At 39.0% G+C, this 27,957-nt stretch overlaps 2 protein-coding genes across 2 annotated transcripts; both read right to left on the reverse strand.

Annotated features, from left to right (window-relative positions):
• Positions 1–536: 536 nt before the first annotated feature.
• On the reverse strand, positions 537–4,855 carry LOC116266551 (pentatricopeptide repeat-containing protein At1g73710-like). Its single transcript, XM_050081106.1, is given in 3 exon segments — positions 537–3,183; positions 3,185–4,505; positions 4,590–4,855. Coding segments are annotated over 3 exon segments (2,904 nt in total). The 5' UTR covers positions 4,672–4,855; the 3' UTR covers positions 537–1,682.
• Positions 4,856–5,820: 965 nt separating this feature from the next.
• Positions 5,821–16,240, reverse strand: LOC116266687 (secretory carrier-associated membrane protein 1-like). Its single transcript, XM_050081114.1, has 9 exons — positions 16,079–16,240; positions 11,845–11,910; positions 10,132–10,236; positions 9,961–10,023; positions 8,830–8,863; positions 8,595–8,717; positions 6,670–6,734; positions 6,211–6,276; positions 5,821–6,067 (listed from the first exon to the last, which is right to left on the reverse strand). Exons 1-9 carry the CDS (start codon positions 16,238–16,240, stop codon positions 6,002–6,004), a joined length of 750 nt encoding a protein of 249 aa, XP_049937071.1. The 3' UTR covers positions 5,821–6,001.
• Between the last annotated feature and the right edge of the window lie 11,717 nt (positions 16,241–27,957).

Here is a 27,957-nt window from a genome sequence, read left to right on the forward strand (position 1 = left end):
CACGTCGCACTACCTTATCTGAAAGCGCAAAATTGAATAACGAATGGCCCCAGTAAGCATCGGATTTGCCAACTAAATATTTGATGTATACATGACCTTTGTGGCACTTGGTGGTGTCAATTTGTTCCTCCTATTGGCAACATCACTCTTTTGTATCTGAAGTATATGCATTTAGCAGAATCTATTTGTCTATATCAAATTCTACATTTCATTCGGATTTAGAGTCTATTTTGTGGGTAGATGGTCAATAGTTGCATATCGATGAGAACATGGAGCTACTGACGATAGAGAGTAAATCGTCCAGTTGCAGATGAGAAAACTAATTGCAAGTCATCTAAATTGTAACAACCATACCATGATCATTGTGATACGCATTTTTATGCAATACAACTTCAAGATATATTTCACACTAGGACTTGCTAATTAAACTACCTTCGAATGGTAAAACAAACAGCAGTTTGTTGCTTGTAGTTAATCCTGTCACAACCCACAAAGACTCAATTTAGATCGCCTGTAGGCCACCATCTTCCCATTCCTCGACGACGACTACGTGATTAATGACGACCATGGCTGCAACAAACACCTGAGATTCGTTGGGCCCCAAATTTGTCTTAGCGAGCTCTCCGGTGGACCAATTTGCACAAAGTCCTATATCACCTGAGATTCGTTAGGCCCCTATTCTGACATGAAGTAAACAAAGACATGACACGGACCGATGACGGACAAATGTCGTCGAACAGTTTTACTATCAGAAATGACGCAAATCAACTGAAATTATGAGGCCAGATTCTCAGCAACTCAGACTGGAACGCATGCAACGATTCCCATCCGGCCAATCCAAGCAAGGATAATGTACTCATCGTAAGGTAGCTAATACGAATTCTGATGAAAAGACTCAACCTTGTTTTTGTCTCCATAGCGTCAATTTTATATGAATATGAACCCTCAGCAACTCCAGAGGGAAAAAAAAAAATCTGTGCGTGATATGAAGATTTGGATATGATATAACTCCATGAGAAAACTATAGTATCTGTATAATCTTCTTGTTCATCTCCACACTTTTATTTGATGTCATACATTCCAGAAATATATGGCGCATTTGCTTTCCGGAACAGATTCCATCTTGCCTATGAAAGATTGATAGTCCCACGCGTGCCCCTTATTTTTCCCTGTCGACTGAAGCAAAAACAAGAAGCTCCTGCCGTATGGCCATGGGGTCCTATAAGATACACTTCCTTTGTGGTGATGTACGCAATTCCATAATAGACAACATCGAGTGGACATACAAGGAATGTAATATTTAACAAGATTCTTCACTACTGATAACTTTTTGAAAGCACTCCATGCAACTAAAGACCATCCTGGAACCACTGCTTTCAAAGCAAATGATAATATGAATTAAAAAGAGTCCTTGGCAAGTCGGACAAGCTATCAAGAACAATAATTCATTTTATACAGCCAAGGATCTTTTGCAATAGTCTTTCTTGTACTTAACTTTATGATGGACCATAAATTATCTCCCGCCAGAACATGCAACATTTGGTGGTAAAGATTAATATGCTTCGACCATAGAACAATGCTGACGCGGCTTCAGTATCAGCGACATTTTAAAATATTATACGTATTCTGCGTTCACTTCTCCATTTTGCAAACACAAGTATCTTGTAGTATTCATCTGAAGGTTATGATGGTGAACCATCTTCCACGTTAGTTTCATCCTCTGGTTGAGCATAAGAATCAAACCAGCTTTCCTGATTGACCAAATCTGCAAGATCCCGTTTACCCAGATTTCTATATGCATCCACAAGGGCATTTAAGAGTGACGCACTTTGTCCTATTTCTCCAGATTTCATCTGCCTATGTATCCGCTTAACACCTTCTATTAGTCCAGCTCTTCCATAGCATGTCACCAGATTAATATAAGTCATTGTATCTGCTTCAAGCCCCTCATCTTACATCTTCATAAAGAAATTTAACGCTTTATCTACTTCTCCAGAGGCTACAAATGCATAAATCAGAACATTGTATGCACGAACATCAAGTTTAGCTTCATCAATCATGACGCCTTCGCAATATTTTTGTGCATGTGAATGCATTCCGACCGCAGAGAAGAGCAAGGTTATTATTGCCTGTTTAGAATATGGTTTCCTGTCCTTGTACAACATGCCAAGCTGACTTGTAGCTTCAATTGGAAGGCAACTCTTTTTCAACGCAGTGAAAATTGCCTTGAAAGTGGTATTGTTTGGAGAGATCTTTTTCACCAACATCTGATGTAAGACCTCTGCACAGTCTTTCAATTGTCCACTGGTGGAAAATGTAGACATGACTGCATTATAAGAAGCAGAATCTGCAAGCAAGTCTGACTGTCGCAGTTCTTGAGCAACTTCAACTGCATCATCAACCATGCCCATGTTCTTGTACAGATGCATCATAGTGGTGAAGGAAACCCCATCAACAGACCCTTCAGCTCTTAGTTTGTCAAAAATTGACTTGGCTTCATGTACCATCCCAAGCTCAGAATAAAGTCGAATCATGCTATTTGAAGCAATAATGTCTGGGCCATCATCCAAATCGAGCATCTTTTCGTATAGTTCCTGTGCTTCTCTCCAAGAACCTATCTTACTGTATGCTTTGATGAGAGAGGTATACACAACCTGATTAGTTTTAAATCCTGATTCTTCCATCACATGGAAGTAATGAAGAGCTTCTTCAACATTTCCAGCTTCAGCAAATGCATTAATCAAAGACCCATATACAATTTCATTTGGGTCAACTCCTGCTCTTATCATCTGCCGATATACATCTACTGCTTCAGCAGCTCGACTATCACGGGCATGCCTAGCAATGACAGCACAGAAAGTTTCACGAGAAGGTCTAAACACTGATTCTTGCATTCTTGTTAAGAAATCTCCTGCAGCATCGGCTGATTCTCCATCTGATAGCATTTGGATTAGTGAATTGTAAGTACATTCATCTGGCCAAGCACCATGAGATCTCATGCTCTCGAACATTGAAAGTGCTTGGTCATGCATATTAGCAATTCCATAGGCTTTGATCATAACATTGCATTCCATTGTCTCCATCTTCTTTTCCGACTCCCTCCTGTCCAAGAACACAGCCTCTGCTTCCTTCCATAACCCCTTCTCAGCATAAGCATCCAAAACAGCAGCATGGTTTAACGGAGGACAGCCCTCGTACTCGTTGATAGCCTTCAAGAAACTCCTGGGCACGATCAAGCTGCCCCAAGTCTATGTACATCTGAATGATTACCGACTGCTCATCAATACTAATACCAGATTGCTCCATTTCCTCCAACATTAACTCTAATTCTGCAACCATCTTCCTCTGACCAAATGCCTGCAATATAGTCCTATATGTCACAACGTTAGGTAAGAGACCCATTCCGTTAATTTTCCTATAAAACTTTAGCATGTTATCCATGTCTCCAGCAGTTGCATATAAGCCTATAAATGTGTTGAGCGTGGTTGCATCTGGAGAAACACCTCTTTCTTCCATTTTACACAGTAAAGCCTCTGCTTCGTTCATGTTCCCATGGGATCCACAAGTATAAATCATTGTGTTGAATGTTACCTTATCAGGAACCACACCACACCTCAACATCTCCGCAAAGGCATTTGATGCGTCCTTGAGACGCCCGGCCTTCCCATATAGGTCGACCAGTGTATTGTATGTAGCAGCAAGTTTCGGTTTGCGAATTGCAACCATGTGGTCCGTGCTAGAATCAGCAAGATTGCTTACCTTGTTTGAGTTCCTTCCGTTAAAATGATTAGATAAACGTGGTCGACCAGCCTTGAAGAGCTCCGTCGACAAGAAATACTTGGGACCCATCTCCGCATCAGCCGTACAGATGTTCAACTGGTCCAAATCCATCTTTCCAACACACCAGTTCTTGAAAAACCGCTCGGCCTGATCAAATTCACCTGCTTCCTTCAAAACATGCACCGGAGTGTTCATGGTAACCTCGTCAGGGAAAATTTCCCTGATCTTCATGTGTCTGAGCCATTCAAGGGCCTCTTTCGGTAAACCACCCTTGGCATACACATCAATCAGCGTTGCATAAGTATTGTTTGTGGGCAAGAGCTCGTCTGCGGCCATCTCAATCCAACAAAGTCGTAATTGATCCCATTTCTGAGCTCTTCCCAGAATTCTAAGGACAATATTGTAGTGTATAACATTGGCAACGTAGTCTTCCTGAGACTTGAACCACCGGAATACCAGAAGTGCTGTATTCCAATCATGCTGCTCTTTAAGAACGACGGTCTGTTCCTTTGGGCTGAGCTTTCCAACCCAAGGCCTCAAGGCGTTGCTCACGTCACTGTCAACATCCAAAGAGCGCAACACTGACGGTATGCAACCACCATATCTCTTCTTTCTTGCTTTGCTCACTCCCCTCTCCGAGAACTGGGTCCTCGTGTGGCAGCATAGCCTAAACCCTTGCAAGGCGCAAGATTTTCTAGGAAAAACATGAGCGGGTTTCCTGGATACTGGAAGAGAGAGGAAGGAGATGAGTGGTAGTCGAACTTACAGGAAGAGAGCTAGGAAAGGAGATAAGTGGTAGTCGAACTTACAAGGAGAAAGTTTGGGACCTTGAGCACAAGCCTGCAGGCATCGATGCCCATGTTGCAGGGAGGAGAAATGCTGAACCGTCATATAGACTTCCGGGCGTCCTCTAGGGCGTCGTGGTGATTATAAGCTTGGCCGTGCCGTTCCCCTTCCCGCGGCCCCGCCGTGCAGCTGCAAGCGCGAAACCTGCGTCCACGACTCCTTAAAAATAAAAGCCAAACATGCCTCCTCCGACTCGTCTAAAGCAGGTCGGATCGGCATCCCGACTGCATTCTGGTCACATCTCCCATCTTATTAACTTCTTCCAACGCCAGCCACCATTTATGCCTCTAATATGTGGGTTGTCTGACAATTTTCCTATTGAAAATTTTATAAAAATATATTCAACCTTTAAAGGAGAAAAAGACATGTTATATATAAAAGATGTCGAATGATAGACGACCAAATTTGGGCAGCGACAAACATGTAAAAAATCCGTTCTTGGACATTTAGGACTCAAAATCCAAGAAAGACAATCACGTGAAGATTATTCCCATCATACTGTACACCATGTTAACATTTCTCAACAGGAGAAAGCTTCCTCGCCATCAAACTCGCTCTTTAAGGTCCAACATGAACAACCCGAGGAAGACCCATAGATGCGAGACATGTTAAGTTCAACTGTGCAATTGAAGTATTGCATACTCTGAAGGAAATGGGCTATTTTCCTCTACGATTTGGAACAAACACATTCAACGGCAAAGTCACAATCCACGTGAAATTATCTTTAAAAGTCTCCTGTTTTAAAAGAACCCAATGGGACGTTGATCTCGGATAACTTGCGTTACTGAAACGTTTTCCCTAGTCTACTGGAGACCATGCCCAACTTATCCTGGAACATGAATGGTGTCTTTAACGGAGCTGTTTGGCAATTGGAACAAATTGTTTCTTAAATGGTAAATCTACCCTAAGATTCATCGACAGTATGTGACTGTTCCCCTTGTCGAACGACCCTGGTAATCGTTAGCACTCGTCCTTTAGCAACACTATCATGAGTAGAAAAAGACTAAGGAAACTTGCTGCTGGTCCAACTCTGTTTATGATGAAATCTCCGGTGCAAGAGCTTTACACATTCATTACATAAATTGTAAACCAAGATAGTACAAAACAGCGTCAAAGAATTCATCCAGAAACATCTTTCAGGAACGGGAAACCTGGAGACAATGAACCTAAGAAAAGAGAGAAAAATCACTTCAAACAAATTATAGAATTTGGTAACTACAGTGTTCTGTTTGTTTAGTCTTATTTCTCTGCACAGAAGAAAAAGAAAAGAAACGAAAGAAAATGATACACAACCCTATCATGGGAAGCAGAGAACCTCAAACAGCTCTCAAGAATACGTCATCATATGAAAGAAGCTGTTCCTGTCCATCAATCTCTACAGTGCAGCTTCACGCTTCATCTCAGCGGCTTTCCCGCTGCCTCTGAAGTACATATACACTTGCTGCTCGGATGCACATACACACACACACAAACACAAAAAAAAGAAAGAAAAGGTGATGAGAAAAAGCAAGCGGCTGGGAAAAGTAGAATTTCAGCAATGAAGAAAGAAACTGATCATCAAGTTAAGGTAATGCAATGGGATACCTGAATCACCCAGATGCTGAGGAGGGATTCTAAGCAGAATAACGCAAAACCAACGAAGTACAGAATCTGATCCAGATGTAGCAGACACTCTTTAGTTTAGGAAAAAGAAGGAAAAGGCCACCAAGAACCTTGCAGACAGGTCCTCAATGCAACAAGCAGGAAATAGAAATACTACCTATGTGATGAACCAAAAAAAAATCTCGTCCATAGACACATGAAAAGGGAAAATTGAATTAAATTTTTTTATGATCTGCTTAAATGGAAGCAAGACTGCAAATCGTGTATCTGTCACTGCAATAGCTATTTGCTTCTAATCAAACAGAAAATGTGACCTCAAGTTTGATGAGCAAACAGTCCAGATCACATGGTGTTGCACACCACTTAATTATATGCTAATAAGCATCCATTCGCTTGAAGCGATGAGTAACTACAACTGAAGCATAGATAAAAAGAATATACCCCAATTATGACGTGCGGGCTCATCAAATCAATGGCTGGTAGGATACCGCTGGTCAACAGAAAATCTAGAGATCAGAAATGATCCAGTACCCAAAACCAATTAAATGTTTATACTTACACCAACAGCAAATGTGAAAGTTAAACAATGGAAAAACATTGTAACACCTTAAAGAATGCCCATTAAACATTCCCAAATTCAAGTACACTTACGATATTTAATCTACTGAAGAATTATTTGCATATACACATACATCTATGACAACTGTGAGCATAGTGTGCATAAAAAGAAGCCTATCCACATTCAAAAAGCCTGCACCGCCAAACGTACACCCCAAAGTTTTTTGTGTTTTCTGTTCCATAACACTTACCACTGATTTGTGCAATCTAGCCCAATATTATGTCCAGATTGGGAGGTGTCCAACTAATAGGACAGGAGACTGGATAGCTTGACTGGATACTCATAAGGACTGGGTCAGAACATGAGCAAAAGACAAGGTAACAACTGGCTCTCGTGAGCATTAAGTTGGGTTCTGAGTTTCCAGAGGTTTTTATTGAACATTATTGGAGACAAGTGTTTGAAGCATCAAAAAGAAGAAACCTTGCAGCTGGCAACAAATCTGATGCTATATGAACAGACCTTCACCTGATCTAAAAGCTAAACGGTGATAATTATCTTACAGGTTTTAGCCTGTAGCCAAGAGATTATCAGGTAAGAGGCCATGCAAGGAAACAAAGTGCCAACATGTCCCTTTCTTGTTGAGAAAGGAAGTTATGAATTTTGAATCTAAGAAAGATGATCTTCAATGCCATACTATAAGATAAATGTCACCTCATGCATATGTATATGTGTGCCAACATGCCCCTTTCTTGTTGAGAATGGAAGTTCTGACTTTTGAATCTAAGAAAGATGATCTTCAATACCATACTATACGATAAATGTCACCAGACTCACCATATCTATATGTATATGCATGAGCACATCTCCCCCCCCCCACCCCAACCCAACCTAAAAAAAAACCTAAGGAATTAAGTCAAATTATGACAATGTAAACACACTAGTAAAAATGTTAAGCAATGGCACATGAAACAGTCAAGATTTGACTGTGTTCACTAAAGATCTGAGATTCAAATCATATTCCACAACTGTAGCTTTTTTTTTTTGGCAGCAAACAGGCTGGGGAGACCCCTTCCATTTATTGAGAATCAAATCTTATTGCAAAATTGCATCTTAGAAATAAAAAAAATATACATGTATCACATAAAATTCTTGTGGGCACACATATTACAATTCCATCCATCAATGATATACTAAAGTCTAAATGTGACGACAAAGATGGTATGTCCAATGCAGAAAACACTTTCAGATATACCTAATTACTCGGTAAATTTAGTTCTTAAAAATGGAAAGGATTTTGGTTAGCTACTAAAACACTTTCAGATATACCTAATTACTCGGTAAATTTAGTTCTTAAAAATTGGAAAGGATTTTGGTTAGCTACTATAGTTCTACTTTCGTGATGCTATGACAAAGTATAAACGACATAAGATCAAATATCAGACGACAGGATTTTTTGTTTTAAGACTATCTTAATATATGATTACTCAAACCATATTCCAACAGTCTAAGAATAAGGCTTCAATCTATATAAGAAAGTGAGTTATGCCTTCCACCATGCCTACCCCTTTGTTTAAGGGAAGCTGGGCTGGGCCTCACGTATGGGTGACCATGAGCTGAGTTTGGCCAGATTAAACTCAGCTCAACATATATATGTGTAGCTTGAACTGGTCTCAAGTTCCACTTGAGCTTCAAATGCAAAGCTCAAGCTTAACTGAATTATGCCCTTTCTATGCTAGTCTGTATTTTAGCTCACACCCATAAAGAAAACATTTAAACAAGCAGGACTTTAGACAAGATGGAGAAGTACCTAAAAATGATGCAAATGCAAAATACTGCAGCCTCTGTAGATGTATTGGTATTTCATTTGCGATATCATGGTGAATAAGAGGGAAAAAGGGCAGCCAATTTCTCTCCTCAATCACTATTCCAGCTACAGAAGGACAAAGTAAGAAGCAATAAATTATCTCCGTACATCATATTAAGCAGCAGCACAAACATTTATTTTTTGAACCAGACATGTAAATGAAGACAAGAAATTGTACCTCGTGCAGCTGCATCCTCCCTTCGTTTTAGCTCCTGCAATAGAGGAGCAATGCACACCGTAGAATAAGATGAAGCAGAGAATAACCAGTAAAACACACACTAAGCATGCAGACAAACAAAAGACAAACAAACAGATGAAAGTGTACGGCATAAAGGAAGACAAGAATGCGATAGGAAAACTGGCAGATAATCTCCAAAGAGCTTATTTTTCATTAATAAAAGGGAATCTACGTGACACGGGTACGTGGATACGGGTGCATTTTAAAACATTTAAAATTATATTTTCAAACTTAATTTTTTCTCTAATTTTGATTTTTTCCTTCTTTTATATTTCCCTTTCACTAAGATTCTATACTTTCCTCTCACTTTTCTTAGAATTTTTGTGGATTATAAGACTACTAATGTTTTTTTTTTTTCATTTTATCATTTTTGAGAATATAAAATTTGCCGTACCCGCGTTACTCACAATTTTCAAAATTGTCGTTCCTCAACCCATACCCTACCCGCACCCGGGTATCATTAACTGTTCAAGCTTCTCTCAGACATGGCTAGCAAGAAGTTGAGTCCCATAATAATTCAACCACATGCCAGTTCTCTTAATATATATGTCAGAAGAGTCATGTGTTCCTTACTGCTACAAATAACATAAACTAGAAGAAAAAAAAAAAGAAAAGTCAAAATGCTAGCATGAAAACTATCTGCCCCCACAGAATATTTTGATGGGAAATAGGAAACATCTGATGGGCCTGAAAACTTATGAAACATTACATGGACGGCACTTAAGCCAATCATCATAAGCAAAATGGAACACTGGACGACAAAACCAAAGTCATGTTTCACAAGGGGAATAGCAAAAGCAAAGAAAAAGCCAAAAGCATAAACCTGAAGCATGACAATATGTTCCAAAAAGTGATCCCATAATCAATAAAAGAAGAAATTCAGTTGTAGCTAGTGATTCAAATTCAACAATAGACAAAAATAATGAAGCAGCCTGAATCAAGATATGATGAAGAGGCAATCAAGAAAATGAGATCTAATGACCCATATGAAATGTTATGCAGTCCAACTCAAGACATGTGCATGATTCAATGACCTAGTACAGGATTAAACACGAGCCATGACAGACACACCTGCGCTCGTCTCTTCAGTTCTGCCTCTTTAGCTTGCAGTTCCCTCTCTTTCTTCTTCAAGTCCTATATATTAGAGAAGAATCATGTTCCAGAACTTCACTTGATATATCACATGATAAATATCACGCTAGCAAGCACTTTTGTGATTTTTAACTCTTAAACACAGCATACCTTGCCTGAATCGAGAGGAATATCAACTGTGGCACTTCCAAAATCAACAGGCTCAGGGGGAAGAGGTGAAAGCCTATTCATAGCAGTAGGTGCACTTCCTGGATCCTGAAAGTGCAGAAATGTATGAGATAGTATAATTATTTGCTGAAACCATAGTCACAAATAACGTTTCGGAATTTTAAATGGCGAGATTTTTCTCCGGTATAATACAGCGAACTTGAAAAAAATGGAAAAAATCCAGTAAATTTTAAAAAATTTAAAAAGCTAAAAATAGAGGAAAATAAAATAAGTGAGAAACTAATAACACAAACATCAAAAGATAAGTAGATTTGTAACAAATAAAAAATAGAAATTGAAAAAAAAAACTGTTTGGCATAAAAAAATGAAAAAGTGAAAAAAACCGTGAAAAAAGTGTTTTTTTTGTTTTTAACATTTTTTTTCAAAGAAAGCATTTTTTGTAAGTTTTATCCGGCAATTTAATTTATCACATTTTTTTTGTGTTTTTTTTTACACTGGCTGAAACACATGCACATATGCAGACAACAAGAGAGAAAGAGAGATAAACATAGGATAGGCAGACATGAGCAGCAGCATCAAATGATCCCCAAATATCAACTACACAAACGAGTGGCACAATAGATGAGCAACTAATAGACAGGAACTTGAAGACCTCAAACACATGAATCACGTTAGCAAACACAACAAGCAGAGTTACCACGACAAATACCAAACAAGGATGTTTAGTCAGCCAGCTTAGAAAATGAAAAAAGTATGTGTCCGCTGCATTTTTGTCATTCCTGTAGCTCAAAACAAGTGCTTAAACCTCTTTTGGCTTCAAATTACTTTTACCTCTGGAACAATGAGTTCTCTTATTCTATTTTTCCTCCTCAAGAGCCCAGCTCAAACTGACCATGGCTTTACAATGACAAACTGAAGCTCGAGGTAGGTTCAAAAGGGCAAGCTCTGCCGTTCAGCTTGTTTACTATCATTGTTGCAAGTTGTTACTAAAAAAAGAGGCTACAGAACTGAATCAAATTCCACACAATTTCTTGGAGAACAAAATTTAGGACACGATCAACAGTGAATAAAAAATCCTAGCCGCTGATCTTCCATTCTTTGTGAACTGGAAACTAACCCAAATAAGCTGAACCAAGCAGAACACAGAATCAAGAGCATAATGACCACTGGAACTTCTGTGGAAATTATTCAGCTTCTTGTGCATATTCATAAGAAACCATGTCTGTGGGGATTACAAATTTGATTCTGTGTGCATGCATAGACAAGAAATTTTAGTGTCTAAACTTATTTTCTCATGCCTTCACTAGTTTAAAGTTTTTAACTTTGAAACACTGCACTAGACCTTACCAGAAACGATATGCTATCAGTTTTTTCATTGGGATGTATAATGTGCATGCACATGTGAGTATATGTGTGCGCGCACGTGTGTGCGTGTATGTGGAGTCTTTGGACATGAACAGGGAAAATGGAAGCAAACCTGCCAATGCTCCGGTGTATATGATAATTGCAAAATCTATATGATAATTGCTGGGTCATAATAATTATGGTGAAGACTTAAGAATCATCAATTACCTAAAAAACCTACATACATGTGGACACATCATTGGATTGGTAAATGAATCCAGCTCACTGCTTAATCGCATTGTTCATAAATCAAGCAGTCTGAATTTTTGGTAAAAAAAATGGAAAGCTTACTGTTGTGTAAAATGCACCTCCTCCATAATTTTGTTGTCTAGATGCCCCTGCACGAACTGCTGGATCCTGACAAAAGAAATATATGAGAAAACACTCATGGGACACCATTTCTTCCACATAATGGTACCACCTACCTGTAAAATTGAGGAGCTGTGAAATACAATTTGAAGTATAAGACTCTATTTTACAACTCACAAAGAGAATGATCACTTAAACATCATGCAAACACAAACTAATCCCACATAAAAGGGATAAAACTGCACATCATTAATATAATTTTTATTACATTCCTCAAAATGCATATCAACCACAAAGGAAAATCTCAAACAACAAGAGCAGGAGTAGCCATTGGGAATTGGGAGTGTCCAATTACATTCTTACGGAAGTGCCCTTTGAGCACCCAAAGGAAAAGAAAAATATTACATGCATATATATATATATATATATATATATATATATATATATATATATATATATATATATATATATATATATTATTAGCGGTTAATTGTTACCAGCCAAATCTTTTCTCACCACTGACACCCCTCACAAACACACTGCATGTCCTTTTTACTAAACCCAAGCCTGTAGAAAGAAACATCATTGTTGAGTATCCACAACAAACAATACGAATGACTGAATCTAGTTGAACAATTTAGACTTTGTTACACCAACGTTTTGGTGCATTGAGTGGTTGATTTTTCCATTGCACTGGAAACATAACTAAAGAGGGAAAAAAAATTAAGCCTTTTAACATGCTATCTACTACGTAGACCATAGAGACTACATGTACAGGCTGGATGGAGCAAACATACACACACACACACACACACACAACTGTATCTTCCACATTGGTCTATGACAGCTTAGGATTAATTAGTCTATGAAACAATTGCCTAAGTATACATGAAACATACTAGGAGAAAAAGGAATTTTGGAAGTTTAGAGAAACAGCAATACTCTCTGAACACCACTTTGGAGAATACACTCAAACCAATGAAGTGACGCTGCTGGAAACACTAGTTCAATACACAAACATTATACACACACAGAGGGTTAGGGGTTTTTTCTTTTGGGCGGGGGAGGGGCGGGTGGGAGAGGGGAGTGGGGGAGGTAGGGGAGAGTATACATATACATGTACTTATTGTTATTTATTAAAAATGGAGCCAGCAGTGGCTGAAACAGCGGAAGTGCCAGTTCATCCAGTGCATCAGCTAATATTTCGAAGCATCTTTATTTTGATTGGATTGGATTTGTCTCTACAATCTATATTATGGTATCTATTATGCTTGAATTCACTTTGTGATTGTAATATCCTTCCAAGTTTATGATTCTTAAAGAATATAAGTCTAAGAATTTATCCACCACACACCACCATAAATGATGACATTAATTCACCATAAATGATGAATTTATTCACCTATTCCTTTCTTTATTCATTTTCATTCTCTCTTTGGTATGGTTGTAAATGCGTTGGTTCTGGTACACGGTTTTTGTCATTGGCTGGATGTGCAAGAAACAACTACTTTTCAGACCGCTAAAGATCAAATTCTGACACTCAACATTAATCTTTTCAAGAAGGTAATAGAATTAGTTCCACATATGGATTCAAGTTGAATACAAACTAACTAACGTTAAATAGCATCACACACCTTCAAGCTGGCCTGGTAGTTGCCATTCAATGCCCCAATTCTCGACAGAAGTTGATGTTATGATATTTTCAGAGCAACAAGCACATCTGCTGACTTCTAATTTTTTTAACGGGTTTTTCATGTTGCCAACCTATGTTTTCAGAATTTGTTGTCTTAATAACTTATATCTTGTAGGGTGACACAAATTGTTGCAATAGGTATTATTCTTTCATCTGAATAAGTGTTAGGAACTTAGGATCAAAAGGAAATATAAAAGACCCAATTGTGATCATCAAGTTAAGATTATCTCTGAAATGAAGACGGCTGATATGAGTTACAGGGCAATCATATATTTGTGGAACAAGTCTCTACAGGCTACAGCAGCAGTGGACATGCCTCTTAAAAATCTGCTTTTTCAATTAGAAGCCATAAATTGCGTGAAATTTCCAAGTACAGCTCCATTTTCTGTCAGTCAAAGTTCAACACGGACATATTTCCTCCTTATTTTCAAAAAACAAGCTGGCTGGACTCCATGGTGGCTTCTTTACTAACTATTGCACACCCAATCCTAATAGCAACTTAAATCAGTTAATGAACACCCCAACGCCTCATAGTCAAGTCTTCAAAAGGGGCAATTTTAATTCGATTCAGCAAGCTAGTAATCAAACTGATTCAAGCCCAAGTCCTTTATAAATCGGGTATATCTGGGTCAAGGCTGATCATGGCCCAGTTTCTGTCCAATCTAAGCCAACTCAGGCCGTCGGGCAATTCCCGAGTTGACTCCCTGGGTTTGCCAACAATGGATACAGCCCTTCAGGTAATTGGTACACAACCTAAATTGGCTGGCCTTGGTTCATGGACCAGTTGGCTAATTAGGCAAGTTTCTTGGATCTTAGGTGCATTTGTTCTTGTTCACTTTGTTTAGTACCTTGACAGAACTGCATCCAACTTAGCTCCACCACAAGTGTAAACTTGTTTCATTGGAAAAGTTCATTGTCGGATGGAAAAGGTTTACTGTAAATAAGAAAAGTGATTGACATATAGGGGTTTACATATTTGAATTGTTGTACAAGTCAATCTCATTTGTTGGCTGTATGTTCTCCCACATGCATCTTGTCTGCTGCTGGATTATGTTATGCATGTTTGGTTTTCATAAATTGCACTATTTAATGTAGCCTTTCTGTTCTTCATAGGTTGTAGAATGGCGCTTGATTTGAGGTGCCTTCAGCTATCTTAATTTCAAGATATCCACGACTATATGATAATTGGAACCATGCTGCAGTGGTCATCATGGGCTGTTATCCTGTAGTAGCATGCGTTTGATTTCTCTTTGGTGCATTTGTGATCGGTTGATTTCAGTCAAGTAGGCAGGAAAGTATAGATATACCAAGCAACAGGATAGCGATTGAATTGCTGAAAGCGAGTTGCTCAAACTGTGTTACAAGTTTCTGGAAGGGAATTGTCAGTTGTCATAGATATTATTCTGTTATTTTGGGCAATTGCTTCTACTTACACCTCTTTGTGTAGTAGATCACATGTTACTGAACATTATGTGGTAAATTTCAATTGGCTATTTACCTTTTTGTAAATACTTGGTAAACCATTGTGCATGATCCTATTAAATTTTAACTGATGTGAGTATGTGTTAAGAGTGATTCAAATGCTAGTTGATAGTGCAGAATGGAAACGTGTGGGATGTGAAACATAGAATTCTGCTTTACGAAGGAGACGTGGAGCTATAATGATTGAGGATCATTCAACTGAGGAGTGACATGTTTGAGAAAAAGGTGTCTTTTCGTTTAAGAATCCGTTGTTGACCTCCTTGATGAGAGGAGGCTTACAATTCTGTATCCTCTGTGTTATAACCAGACCTGACATGGGAGGATATTTCTTTCGCTGGGGGAGAATATGATCGGATGAAGTGGAACACTTTCTTTTTGGAGTAAATGGAACACTTGGTGGCATCAAACGTGACAGTTGCAGATAGGGACCGACCAACATACTCTTTCTATAGATCTCACACCTGATTCTCGCCCTCTCTAGTGGTAGCGGTTGAGTGTCGAAGTTGTCCTCAGAGTGGGGGCTCCGTGCTTTTTGAAGAAAGGAATCTTGATTGTTTGTTATCCAGTCAGCCTTGCCTACACCGGCAATCATACATGAAAATTTGGTGATTTAAGAGGTTTTTTTTCATGGCTGCTCGGCTGAGGGGCCAAATCGCCCTGCAGCTTGTTCGGAACTATCCTGAACTGGGATACCCACATAAGTTGCAAAATTAGTTGCCTTCGTTCTGTGATGGAGAAGATCTCTTTTTGTGGGTGAACGTCTTTTAGCTTTGATTACAGTGTCCGTGGGCTCATGTTTCTAAAAAGTTGGCAGACACGTGCACCACTACTTACTCTACTACACAAAATGAATGAAAATTTACCTTTTTTTACAAGATTATGGTTGTTTAGCAGGATTAATATTTCCTGGTTCTAGGATATGTGTAGCATACATCAGAAAATTCAAAGACGGGCCCTTTCTTTATGCTAGATCTTTTCAGTAGTTGGGGAATATTAAATGGTTTCATCAAAAAGTTGCTTTTATGATACCCTATGCATTACCTGTTCATGTATAAACAAGAATGCAGAACACTCTGCTGAGTGCAGGCAGCCAACTTGTGATGTATTTGATGATATAATGAGCATGGCCGCGTGAAACTCCAGAAAAGCTCTACAGATATCAGAACGGTGGTTCACATCTGGATGCTGCTCGTGTGCCACCATGTTCTCTAGAATCTATCCTCTTGGAGTCTTTCGATTCCCTAAAGCTGTTCCTGTCTTTCCTGATAAGCACCAGGTCTATACTGCAAATCATCGGTTGATTCTTAGGCCATGGTTCTCCCAACTCGGCCATATTGATGTCCAGTCCATGATGAGACATGGACACATGGGGCCCTTGTCTAACATACAGACTCTCTACCATGAAGCTATCATGATTCCTTCTTGAAAAGTTCAATGCATATTGAGAAGTGCCGCTTATCTTAAATCTTTTGGTTTTTTATTGCGATAACTTGCAGGGCTGTTAGCAGTCTAATTTCCAAGGTCAAATATGTCTTTCATGTAGATCAAGAAAAAAGCTGTTTTAGAAACAGGAAGCTTTTTTCCTGACAATGACGTGTTTTTGTGGGCATCATGCTCATGAATGCTGGTTGGAACCACCAAGTTCCCCCCTAATCACATGCGCTTCTCAGTCTCGACAGTGACCGTACTCGATTTGCTAAAGTTGAAAAGTTACTTGTCACTTCGGATCATGGATCAAGCAGACTGACCTATGTCTACTTACTAGGAAGTGAACTTCATTATACCTGGGAAAAACAGGAAGAACTCGTTTTAGTATCATGAGCAGATGAGTGACCATATAGAGATTCAAAATGAATAAGCCAACCGCTGGCTAAATCTAGTACAGGTTCAGAGTTGTAATCATCCAAACGCAGACGCATTTGGAGAAATTTGCATCATGGATCAGGTGCAACAGTTATGGTCAATGGGGGCTCAGATACGGCATCCCCCTTACCTGGGTTTCAAGAGATCAGTGTGGGCCAATCCAGATCTGGTAACCAGTCCCTTACCATGAGGATCCTCACCGAATTCCACGCATCTGCCGAATTCGGGAACAGAAGATGACTTGGATCATTCTGTTTGATATATTTTTATGTGTAAGATCATTGCGGTGATTAAATCTCGCCCAATTCACCGGTTATATTAGAAAGCCTAGCTATGACAATCTGACTAATCAAGATCAAGCTGCTAGAGATGTGGTTCAAACTTGAATGAAGAGTTAGAAAAGATCATCGAGTTGAAAGAGGATAAGAGTTCAATACCCAAGGTATAGTTCTTTGCATACCCTGATGGGGATCTGGCTATCCCCAATTTACATATAAAAAAGAAAAGCTATGCACCACAATCTTACTCAGGATCTGGACTCAGACGCGTTCAGTTTTGGCTCGATAAGTCAAGCCAGTTTTATGGAGTTGCCTGGATACAATGGATTAATACCGTTCTAGGTGATTAGATTCAGCTGAGTCAAAGAAATGAACTCGGACATGAGTAACCGAATCTCAACTTAACCGAGCTGAGAGCACAGACAGTACCTCCCAAGTGGACCTCAGTCTCTGCAATAGCACATTCATCAGTCTTCTCTTTTGACCTTGTTTACATTCATTCATGCACCCACCCTGCAGACCACAGAGCATGCACTCTCAAATTTTCAACCATGGAGTGATGGTGGTGCTGGTTTTGCAGTCGGTCTGTCTTTTGGTATTGCCCTGGACTGTGGATTTGGTCCATATACCTTTCGATATTACATGATCAACTAGCAAAATTCCAGCAATTCTTTGCAAATACACTCAATTTCCCTGTCAAAATCTTTAAATTCAAGAGGCACTTTAGTAAATTGAGCACATAGTTCATGACTATGCTGCAGGTAATGGTGGTGCTTGTCTTTCTGCACTGTTTCCAACTTGATGAGAATGGGGAACACCAATATCTGCGACTTGATACAGCTTTGTCAGATGAACATATGTGGATTATATATGCGCTATTGACAAATGCAACAGACAACATCATAAGTGGCATGACGGTCAGTGTTGTATGTACATGTACTGTCTGTAAGAGAGTACATACATGAAAAACATCTCTGTTGTGTGTGTATAGTTATATGTATATAACTAATTTAATTCCCTACTATAAATATATATGATACATGCAAGTGGGATACAAGCATCTTGATGAGGAAACCGGTCCAATTAATACTTGGTGGTGCTTTGATGAGAAGATAATGATATCAAGACTAGAAAGCTGGATGGAGGGACCCAAATTTGACCAATTAAATGATTTTTGTGCATACTCACATGCACCATCTTGCATTGCGTACGCAAGTGCACATATATTTATAGGTGGATTGATGTTGTTGATGATGAACAAACTTGGGCAGATTGGACCTTCCAATTCCCCTTAAGAGAGAATCCTTACAAGGTGGCATTAATTAATGAATCCAAAAACTCAAGTTCACTATGTTTGGGAGTGGATCGCCCCCTGCCCCATGAAGACCCTGCTTGCATTGACTAGAATTACAACCCATGAAGCCCAAGACAAGAGCGAGCCAAGCTCTTGAGCCCTCTCGGTTCGATCCTTTTAGATCAGTAACCTCACCCTGCTCCTAGTATTCTGATCCGTAACCATTAATTACGGTAAGCAGGTTGAGCAAACATGATAGTGACAATTAGCATGCGGCAGCAAAAGCCAGGCGTCGGCCACCGCTTTCGGCGCGTCGCCACTGATTGACTAGAGCACCACCACCATTGTGGTTGGAAAAGATGAACCAGATTGCACCAACTTTCTCCGTTGTTTATTATTTCCTGGTAGCTGTTTTCCTCATCACATTTCATGCCTTGCAAACATCTGTAGAAAAATGGCACACCACTTTAATGATATTCACGCAAGAATAGCAATAGAATATTTCTAAAACTAAGAATAGAGGAAATATCTAGGCGACTAGCTCTACTATTCTGGAAAATAAGGAACAAAAACGACCTAAACAATTAAAGGCATTTCATCTAGTTATGGCCCATCATAAAGTTGAGCATGATAATTAGTGTGCGGTGGGCGAGAAGTTTCTGCATGACTTTGGGCAACTGAAAAAGAAAAGCCATGTCTAATGTCCACAAGGTTGCCCTCATCTGATTTCACGAATCAGAAGTATCAAGATGATGAATCCCCCTGAGCTCAAAGCCCTGAGTGGATGTCTGTCTTCAAATGTTAAAGCTGGTTGTACTCCCTAACGAGAAAAGATTTGCCAATAAAAGGCCCGCCAGTATGCAGTAAGTGATATTTCTTAATTTGTATGTAACGAAAGAAAAAGATGTCTTCAAAAGGGTGGTCCTGGAATGATCAAGTGTATTTCTTGTATTACATTTGTGGACCTTCCCTGCCATGTCTAATGTGTCCTTGATGTTATGAGGCCCCCATTGGATCAGCTTTTGAATGTATATTAGCAGGAGAAGCTGATCCAGCGTTTGCTTAAATAATGAACCTATACGATTCTAAATAACCAGTCATGGGAGTGGAATATACAAGCTTTTCCAGCATCATATGAGTTACCCATGTTTTTTTTTTGCACTATGAGTCGTCTAAAGCCATCTCGATCTAATATTTCTTATTTTTATCTGAAAAATTGTTTGAAAGTAATTTTAAATAACAATAGATTTGGCCCAATGCTTTTTCATAATTACTGGGAACCATGTTAAGGCTTCAAAATTTGAAACGCTAGCAAAGATCAGTTCGTTACGGGGAGGATTCCGGTCTAGTATGTTAACATAGTATGAGCATTTAATTCAAGACAAGAAATCCAAGGAACGTGGACTAATCTCGTCGTTGCATTTTTTCCAAAAAAATCCACATTTTTTTAACGTATTTTGGATTTCTGAACCCTTGTTCGGCCAAGAGTGTCAATGTTCTTGGATGTCAACAGAATCCCGTGACAAAATGCAATAATTTGACAGATTATTAAACGCCATAGAAACTAACGGCCTAGTAGATTGCTTGCACTCTTTCCTGAACGCACTTCCGCCGCTAAATCTTCGAATGGATTTTCCTGCAAGCTGGTCTTTCAACTGTGGTCTATGTTAAAAAAACAAGTTTTGTTTTTCGTGCATGGTTTCACAAATTGACTCCTGTTGTTTGCATTGTTACGTATTCTACACTAGATGTAGACTTCAATAGCTAGAAAAAAGACAGGCTCTTGTAATAACATATACCGTATCTAACATATTGGTCACTCCTGACCTTAGATATTCGACTCTATCAACATGGGTATATCTTGATCCGTTATCTGTCTTCCATACCAAGAGAAGATGATCGCTTACACGTAGGTTAGCGATAATATGTTCTTCACTTTTTTCAGAGTGTAACCTCAAAAAGTCTCATTTTATCTGCTAATTTACAGTTCCCTGGGAGCAGATTCGACTGCCAACAAACCATCTTGCAAGAGTCAATTCTCTGGCGACAGTTTAAATAGACAAAAAAATGGATAACACGGGCTCTTTTTCATGGATCGGTCCTTTACCCAGAGAACACTGCAACTTTGTGTCCTTACATACTGTCACCGCCAACAATTTCAAAACCTCTGCCTCGTAATTCAACCAGTGAGCGTAAATACTAGTTTCACATATTAAATGATGCAGAGTTCTTAATTCCATCTACAGAAGATGATCAACCATCGATCGTCATCACCAAGCCCCCATGAAGAATCAAACGTCCAAGCCAAGAACACTACCCACATCAGAAACCAACTAGAAAACCACGGCAAAATATGGTTAAATATTAAGTTGGTCAATCCATAGGTAGCAGAAAACCCGCCTCTTTTTCCGGAAAATGATTTTTTGCTTCCACACGCCCTTCTCAGCGCATATTCCCTTTCTGAAATTCTATGATCAGCCATGTCAATGTAATATTGGACTCCAATTTCCATCAGGTACGTACGCCAATCTAATATTCTTCAAATATACCCATGCATATATAGAGGTTGCTTGGTAGGAACGTTGTACTTTTAAAACGCCTGTCCTTGAAAAAGCATCCTCGAAGTACTACATTCTTGCTTTTGTGAGATTGATTATGTGTTGCACTTGATTGTTCGATGTTAGAAATAACATTCATGACCATGCTATATTTTTTAAAACAAATTAAAACCGCGACCTTAGGAATATCTATTGAAAGTGTGCAATATTCATCTCAGCAAATGCCCTCAATGAAGTCGGCATGAATATTATTGACAATATCGACTTTTGACTTTTCTATCGCTTCAGAAACCTTTAAAGGAACATCATTATTATGGTCGATAAAACATCGGCTAAAATGAGGCTCTATCAGCCAATTTTAACTGTTCTCGAAAATGTTTAAAAATTAAGAATCGTTTATAAAATTATTGTTTAATTAAAATGAGACATATATACAGAGCTTTATCGGCTGATAGAAGCCAATCTCTGGCCCATATTTGAAAAATTCACGCGTCGGGCCCTATATATATTATTGTTGTGGTGAGAGGTCAACACCATTATGGGCCGATACAAGCCGATGCGCACCAATATTAATTACATTAGTTGGCAAATCGAGAACGAATTAATTGACTCCCAGAAGTGCAGTTAGGGTTATAATCATGCTTGAATTCTAATGAATGCCACTCTTTGGGTAAGTTGAATCTGAGTTTACCACTTTTAATTGGGTAATTAAGTTCAGCAGAGTTTGTCTTTCTTTGTTTTACTTTGGGTAAGTTTTACTTTACGTTGCAATAGTTATGTTCTTGTTTGATGTTAATATATGCCTTTGGAAATAGATGACCCCAAAACAACTGAAACAGATTCGCCATCTACATTTCCTCTAGCATAGGATGGTCTGCGAACATGAGACGATCTTGATGCTGAAACTGATCTTTTCAGCAGGGGTGCTTTCACTCTTGGAATCAGGTGGTTGTTCAAGTTTTTGGCTGTTTCTAGTGGCAACAACAGGTGGAACATCAGGTCTAGAGAACACTTGGCTGCCAGTTGTAGGCTGTATCTTTGGCACCTTTTGCTGTATGTCCACATTCTTGATACTTGTTGCATTTCCTTCACTATGTCCACCATCATCTTTTGTGTCAACTCCAGGAAAGAAATTCTAAACTGGTTCTTGATTCAGATCACTACCCTTGGATATAGATGATCCAGAACAACCGACACAGATTCACCATCTACATTTCCTCTGCCATATGATGGTTTTCGCACATGAGACTTTGACACCAGGACTCTTCTTTCAACAAGTGTGCTTTCAGTTTTAGAGTCAACTGGTTGGTCAGGTTTTTGGTGGTTTCTAGGGATGATGACAGGTACAACGACTTGGTTGCTGGCTAAAGACTGAATCTTTGGCATGACATTTCTCTTCATGGTAGACGAATTGCATGCTGCTGTTGAATTAGAAGAAGAAACCTTTGGCACATTAGCTAGACCTACACTCTGTGGGGTACGTGGTAGTGTTTCAGCAGCTGCAAATACAAATAAGATTCAAAAATTGTTATCTAATGACTGGCAAAGACATAAAGCACAGAAACAAGGCAAACACATAACAATAAGCCATTTTGACCAATGGAGGTGTGGAGAAAAAGTAACAAGTGGCCAAAAGGTAAGAGGATATCACTTACAATTTGCTGACTGACTAGATTTAATCTCCTTTGCATCTGGATTTGATGGTGGAGAAGATGACTTGGTCTTCATGCTAGAGTCTAACCGCTGTACAGGTTGGTTTTCCCTTGAATTAGGTTTGGGTTTCTGCATGACCATTTTTAGAAACCCCAGCAACCGCATAAGGTGCTATGCGCTGAAAACAATTACATGGTGTCATCAAACTAAAGCAAAATGCTTCATTTACATTGTTGAAGACAATAAGCAGATAAGATGTGAGTGAATCATAACTAATGGACATTAGTTGCACTCAATTTCAAGGCAAACCAAGATTATGAATAAATTTGGGTGCGACCAAAACTTTTACAATTGAGATTAGCCCGCTTTTTATTTGAGTAATTTAGTGAAGTTGGTCGTTTATTGAAGAGAATATGAAGACAATTAGATGAAAGCTTTTTATAACAAGCAAATTTGACATTTGTATACTGTAGATTCAATGGTAATGCAAAACTATATGTCGAATCGAAATTCAACTAATTACGAAATCCTTTTGCCAAAAAGAAAAAAGTTAATTGTAACCAATCGAATTGGAAATAATTGAAGAAATGTCCGGATGTTGTCGACGTTCATACGGTGCATTGCTGACTAGTTCTTCACCAGTTTGCTAAATTTATCTGCCCACATGGTTTTTCTTTTTCTTTTTCTTTCTTCTCATATGTTTGCTAAATTTATCTGCCCTCATGGTTTTTCTCTTTTTCTTTTTCTTTATTCTCATATGTTTGCTAAATTTATCTGCCCTCATGGTTTTTTTCTTTCTTTTTCTGCCTACAAATCCTTTTGTTCGCAACAATGGACTTCTAGTGCCATGATAAACTCAAATTTAGTAATAAAATTGAAAAATTTCTATTAAAAGCCGCCGGACTGTCTTTTCAAGTAAACTGACAGTAAACCACAGAGATATATTCAGAAGACGACAACTCTAGAAATGTGAGGCAATGATTACTATGGAAATATACAAGCGTCAGCTTATGGAATACTATCCAGCATTATATGTCCCTCCATTCTGGATTGGATTTTCCATCCTAAAGATTGTTGTTCACAAACAAGTATGACGTCTCTTTTGCTTGGTCCTGATTCATGCAGTGAATTCTGAATGCAGTGAATTCTGGAAGCAGTATAGTTAATGAGAAGCATAGTTTTGAAAAGAATGATGGTTAACGACACACACATATGATAAGAATGTCAGCATCATGGTAAGGATCGTTTGAAAAGGATCATGGCAAAAATCAAGGTGATGGATTATGAAAACAGTTACAGCAAAAATCAAGAACGGTTTTGTTGATAATGAATATCTTGTAACAGCTCCTTAAAATAAGGAGTTATCTCATCTGTAATGCCTATATAAGGTATTGGCATACTTTGTCAATGTCAAGGCCGATGGCCTTCCATGGGTAAAGAAAATATGCTCCACGTTAATCTCCTAAGTTCTTTTCTGTTATTGCTTTATGTTTTTCAACATGGTATCAGAGCAGGATGCTTGAAGAAGAAGATCAACGCCCAAAGATGGCTTGCAGACGACCAAAGAGATCGCTGCCTTCTTCATCAAAGCGAGGACTCGATCCTGTGAACAAAATATTCAAAAATCAAGCTTGAGATTTCTGAATTGCTGCCAGAGCATGATCTGCCTCCATAAAATCTCCATGGCAAATTTGGACTTTGTGAAACGCCGTCCAATTTGAGGGAAGATGAAAAGAATGATGGTTAACGGCACACACATATGATAAGGATGCCAGCATCATGGTAAGGATCGTTTGAAAAGGATCATGGCAAAAATCAAGGTGATGGATTATGAAAACAGTTACAACAAAAATCAAGAACGGTTTTGTTGATAATGAATATCTTGTAACAGCTCCTTAAAATAAGGAGTTATCTCATCTGTAATGCCTATATAAGGGATTGGCATACTTTGTCAATGTCAAGGCCGATGGCCTTCCGTGGGTAAAGAAAATATGCTCCACATTAATCTCCTAAGTTCTTTTCTGTTATTGCTTTATGTTTTTCAACAGGTTTTTGCAGAACTTATCCAAGAGTACCTCCAGTTAACATTCAGTTGCCTTAACATTTGATATTTTTTTATTTTTGGTCATTTTGCGATTCTTTGCATCTCAATTTCTAGATAATGTTCTTTTGCATTTCCGATCTTTTGTTGCGTGGCCCAAAGTGAAGACGGTGATACAATCGACTGCGTGGATAGCTGCAGCCAACCTGCCCTTGATCGTCCATCCTTGAGAAATCGCACTATCCAGGTCCACACCTCAATCTTTCTTCCTTCATGATTGTCAGCTCTCGTATTGTCATAGAGGGTGACGTCGTGTTACTCTATGCCCACCCATCTGTTAAATCTAGTGCTTTTCAGAGATCTTGGCACAAATGCGTCTATCAAGAACCAAGGTCAGTTTGGTTGTGTTGATTCTGAAGATTGTTCACAAACAAGTATGACATCAATCGTGTCCATGCTGGACTTGTAAACAATCGAAAGTGTCTGCCCCTTAATTATGATAGCCCTGCATCTCTCTCTCTCTCTCTTTCTCGTTGATCCTATTTCTGTCAAAGTACTAGCAGCAGAAGCTTTATTTTCATGGCAACTTGTTGCAGATGAGGCCTAGCCTCTACCCAGAAGGTATGGCCGTTCGAGAGAGCCATGATTCAAGTGGCAAACACTGTCAAGTCCGGAAAATGAGTGGAAGCTGCCCCGATGGCACAGTTCCTATCCTGAGGCGCACCATGCTCCTATCTGAGGAGCACCAGAACTTTTACACCTATGCCAGCAAAAGTTTCATCGGAAAGCACTCCATCACCATTTTCAATCCTAACTCTACAAGGTCACTGCCTCTTCTTAATGCAAGCCACAAGGTAAAACATGTTTCTTGAAATGCATGCTTAAGGGCTTACTTGCTCTCCTGCATATGAAAATTGTTCAATATTGATGAACCATCTGCGTTGATCGACCAGCATGCTCCTGTTCACGTCGATGGCGGCCCGTATTTGGGAGCTGCGGCAACTTTCAACGTCTGAAGACCACAGGTCGGAACACGCGATGATTCGAGCGCATCGAAACTTGTGGTTATCAAGAATTCAGAGTACCTTCTGGCTACCAGCCTTGAAGCAGGATGGATAGTATGTTCTCCAATGTATTCACCTCTTCAGCTGGAATAAGAAAGCGCAGGTTACCAAGGCCAACATACTTGTTAAAATGGATGACTCCGTATTTATTTCCGTAGCCAATGTTGAGAATCGTCAACTGAAAAGCTCTTTCAATCGACAGCGCTAATTCTGCAATTAAACTATGCCCTTATCCTGCATTGGGTGCAAAATTTATTGTTGGGATTTTGTCACAAAGAAAATGGGTATGTTGCACAGAGAGAGAGAGAGAGAGCACCTAAGCAAACAGATGTTGCATCGGTGAATCCACTTGTTGGGGAACGCAAACATAATTACTTGCTTCCTTATACACAGTTAGATCAGAGAACTTTTTTCATTCAAGTGAGGAATGGTAAGAGTTACTTTGATCCAAGGTCTTGGAAGTTGCACTTGGACCTAAAGATTTTCCCTTAGTAGTAGTTGAATTCAGTTTACTCCTTGCTTTGCCAGTTATTGAATTTTAATGGTATGGCCGTATGGCCGCAACTTATTGGCGACACAGAGACACGCCTATTCAGCTATTGGACGCTAAGCTGGCTCTCTCGTCTTCAGCGGAGTCTTGATGTTGGAATTTAGATGAAGAAAACATGGCCATTAGAATAGGAAAGGATATCTTAACCACAGAAAAACAGAAAAGTCCTGTAGAGAGCTAATTTTGACTTGCACTTGTTCCTACAGACGGATGGCTATCGTTCAGTGGGCTGCTATGACCTTCGCCCTGGTTCTGTACAAGTGAGCAAAACTGTGGGTCTTGGTGCTGCCATCCATCCTGTTCCTTCATATGGTGGCACCCAATATGAAGCAATCTTTGAGATATTTAAGCTATGCAGATTTCTCATATGGTTTTGCAGGTTCTCTCATCAGCACATTAGCCTTAGCAGGAAACAATAAATGTATAATTTCTTTAGGGGGCATTTGGCAATAAAACCAGTAACAAACAATTTCATTGGCAAGATTGATTTAGATTTATAAAACGCTGTAACATAGTGTTTCATGAATTTGCCTCTAACTTTTGGAGTAAATTCATGGAGCAATTTGTTATGGTTTCCATTGGCAATCAACTGTATAGGTCTGAAAATTTAAATATGCATTAGTATATATATACTCAGTTTTCTTCGAATACTTTAAAACACATTGTTATATGTCCAAGGCTGCAAGTACACTTTTAAGGCATTTGACTTAAAAATGGCTCCTATTTCAAATGCTGTTTAGATAATGAAATTTCTAAAAGTGAAAGTGTAACAGTAAAGTGCTAGAATAGCTTATCAAGTGTCTCCTGTCTAAGATTTTTTGGAAAAAAGATACCTACCGATATGTGCCTCAGTCTCTGAGCAACTTAATACCTTGAAACTTAGCTAATAGATCTCTTTGTATGAAGAGTTGGATGTTAATATAACAAATGGTTATCTGTTTTTCTCATTTTCTCCAAAAATATGAAATAATGTATGTTTTCAAAATCTGCCATGAAATTTAGCACACACACATGCACACACGCATACATACATATATATATATATATATATATATATATATAGGGAGAGAGAGAGAGATGAGCGATCGTTTTGTTAGTTCAATGATAGAACTAAAGAGTTATTGATGCAAAACTACTTTGCAGATGACAACTAACTGAAGATGAAGGCTGGACGAGAACTATGAAAGAAACTTCAAAACTAAAGCACTTACGCTAGAAAACAACAAAGAAGACAGCATAAAACAAAAGTTAACTTTTTTTTCATTCGATATCAACTATGTACAAAATAGCTTTGTCATCCCATTATACGGACGTGAAAAGCAACGGGTCAGGTCCTGAACAAGTGCCTGAATCCAAACAGACCCACTTAGATACAAAATGAATATACTAACAAAATGGATAACAAAATAACATATGTAGACCAAATTTACATTTCAACCCTTGGTCTGCCTTGAGTATCTACGCAGAGGAACCTCCTCTCGCGTAAGCTCTGGGTCCACAGGGGATCCCACGGCTGAAGGCTCAAGGACTGCACTGTTGCCCGAAGGTGAAACCTGAGGCGAGGAACTGGACCCAGGAGAGTGACGGGTCTGGTCCTGCCTTGCATCATTCTCCCCTGG

Source organism: Nymphaea colorata, chromosome 13 (assembly GCF_008831285.2).
Source record: "Nymphaea colorata isolate Beijing-Zhang1983 chromosome 13, ASM883128v2, whole genome shotgun sequence".
In the NCBI taxonomy this organism is placed as follows: domain Eukaryota; kingdom Viridiplantae; phylum Streptophyta; class Magnoliopsida; order Nymphaeales; family Nymphaeaceae; genus Nymphaea; species Nymphaea colorata.

What these genes read in the sequence shown, in the direction of transcription:
- LOC116266687 (XM_050081114.1), bottom strand. Translation starts at nt 16,240, where the DNA reads ATGGTGGCACACGAGCAGCATCCAGATGTGAACCACCGTTCTGATATC. An exon ending in TCTTGTTTATACATGAACAG is followed by an intron (nt 11,911 to 16,078) that starts GTAATGCATAGG and finishes TTCTTTTGTCAG; the next exon opens with GATCCAGCAGTTCGTGCAGG. An exon ending in TCAGCATCTGGGTGATTCAG is followed by an intron (nt 6,068 to 6,210) that starts GTATCCCATTGC and finishes GCATCCGAGCAG; the next exon opens with CAAGTGTATATGTACTTCAG.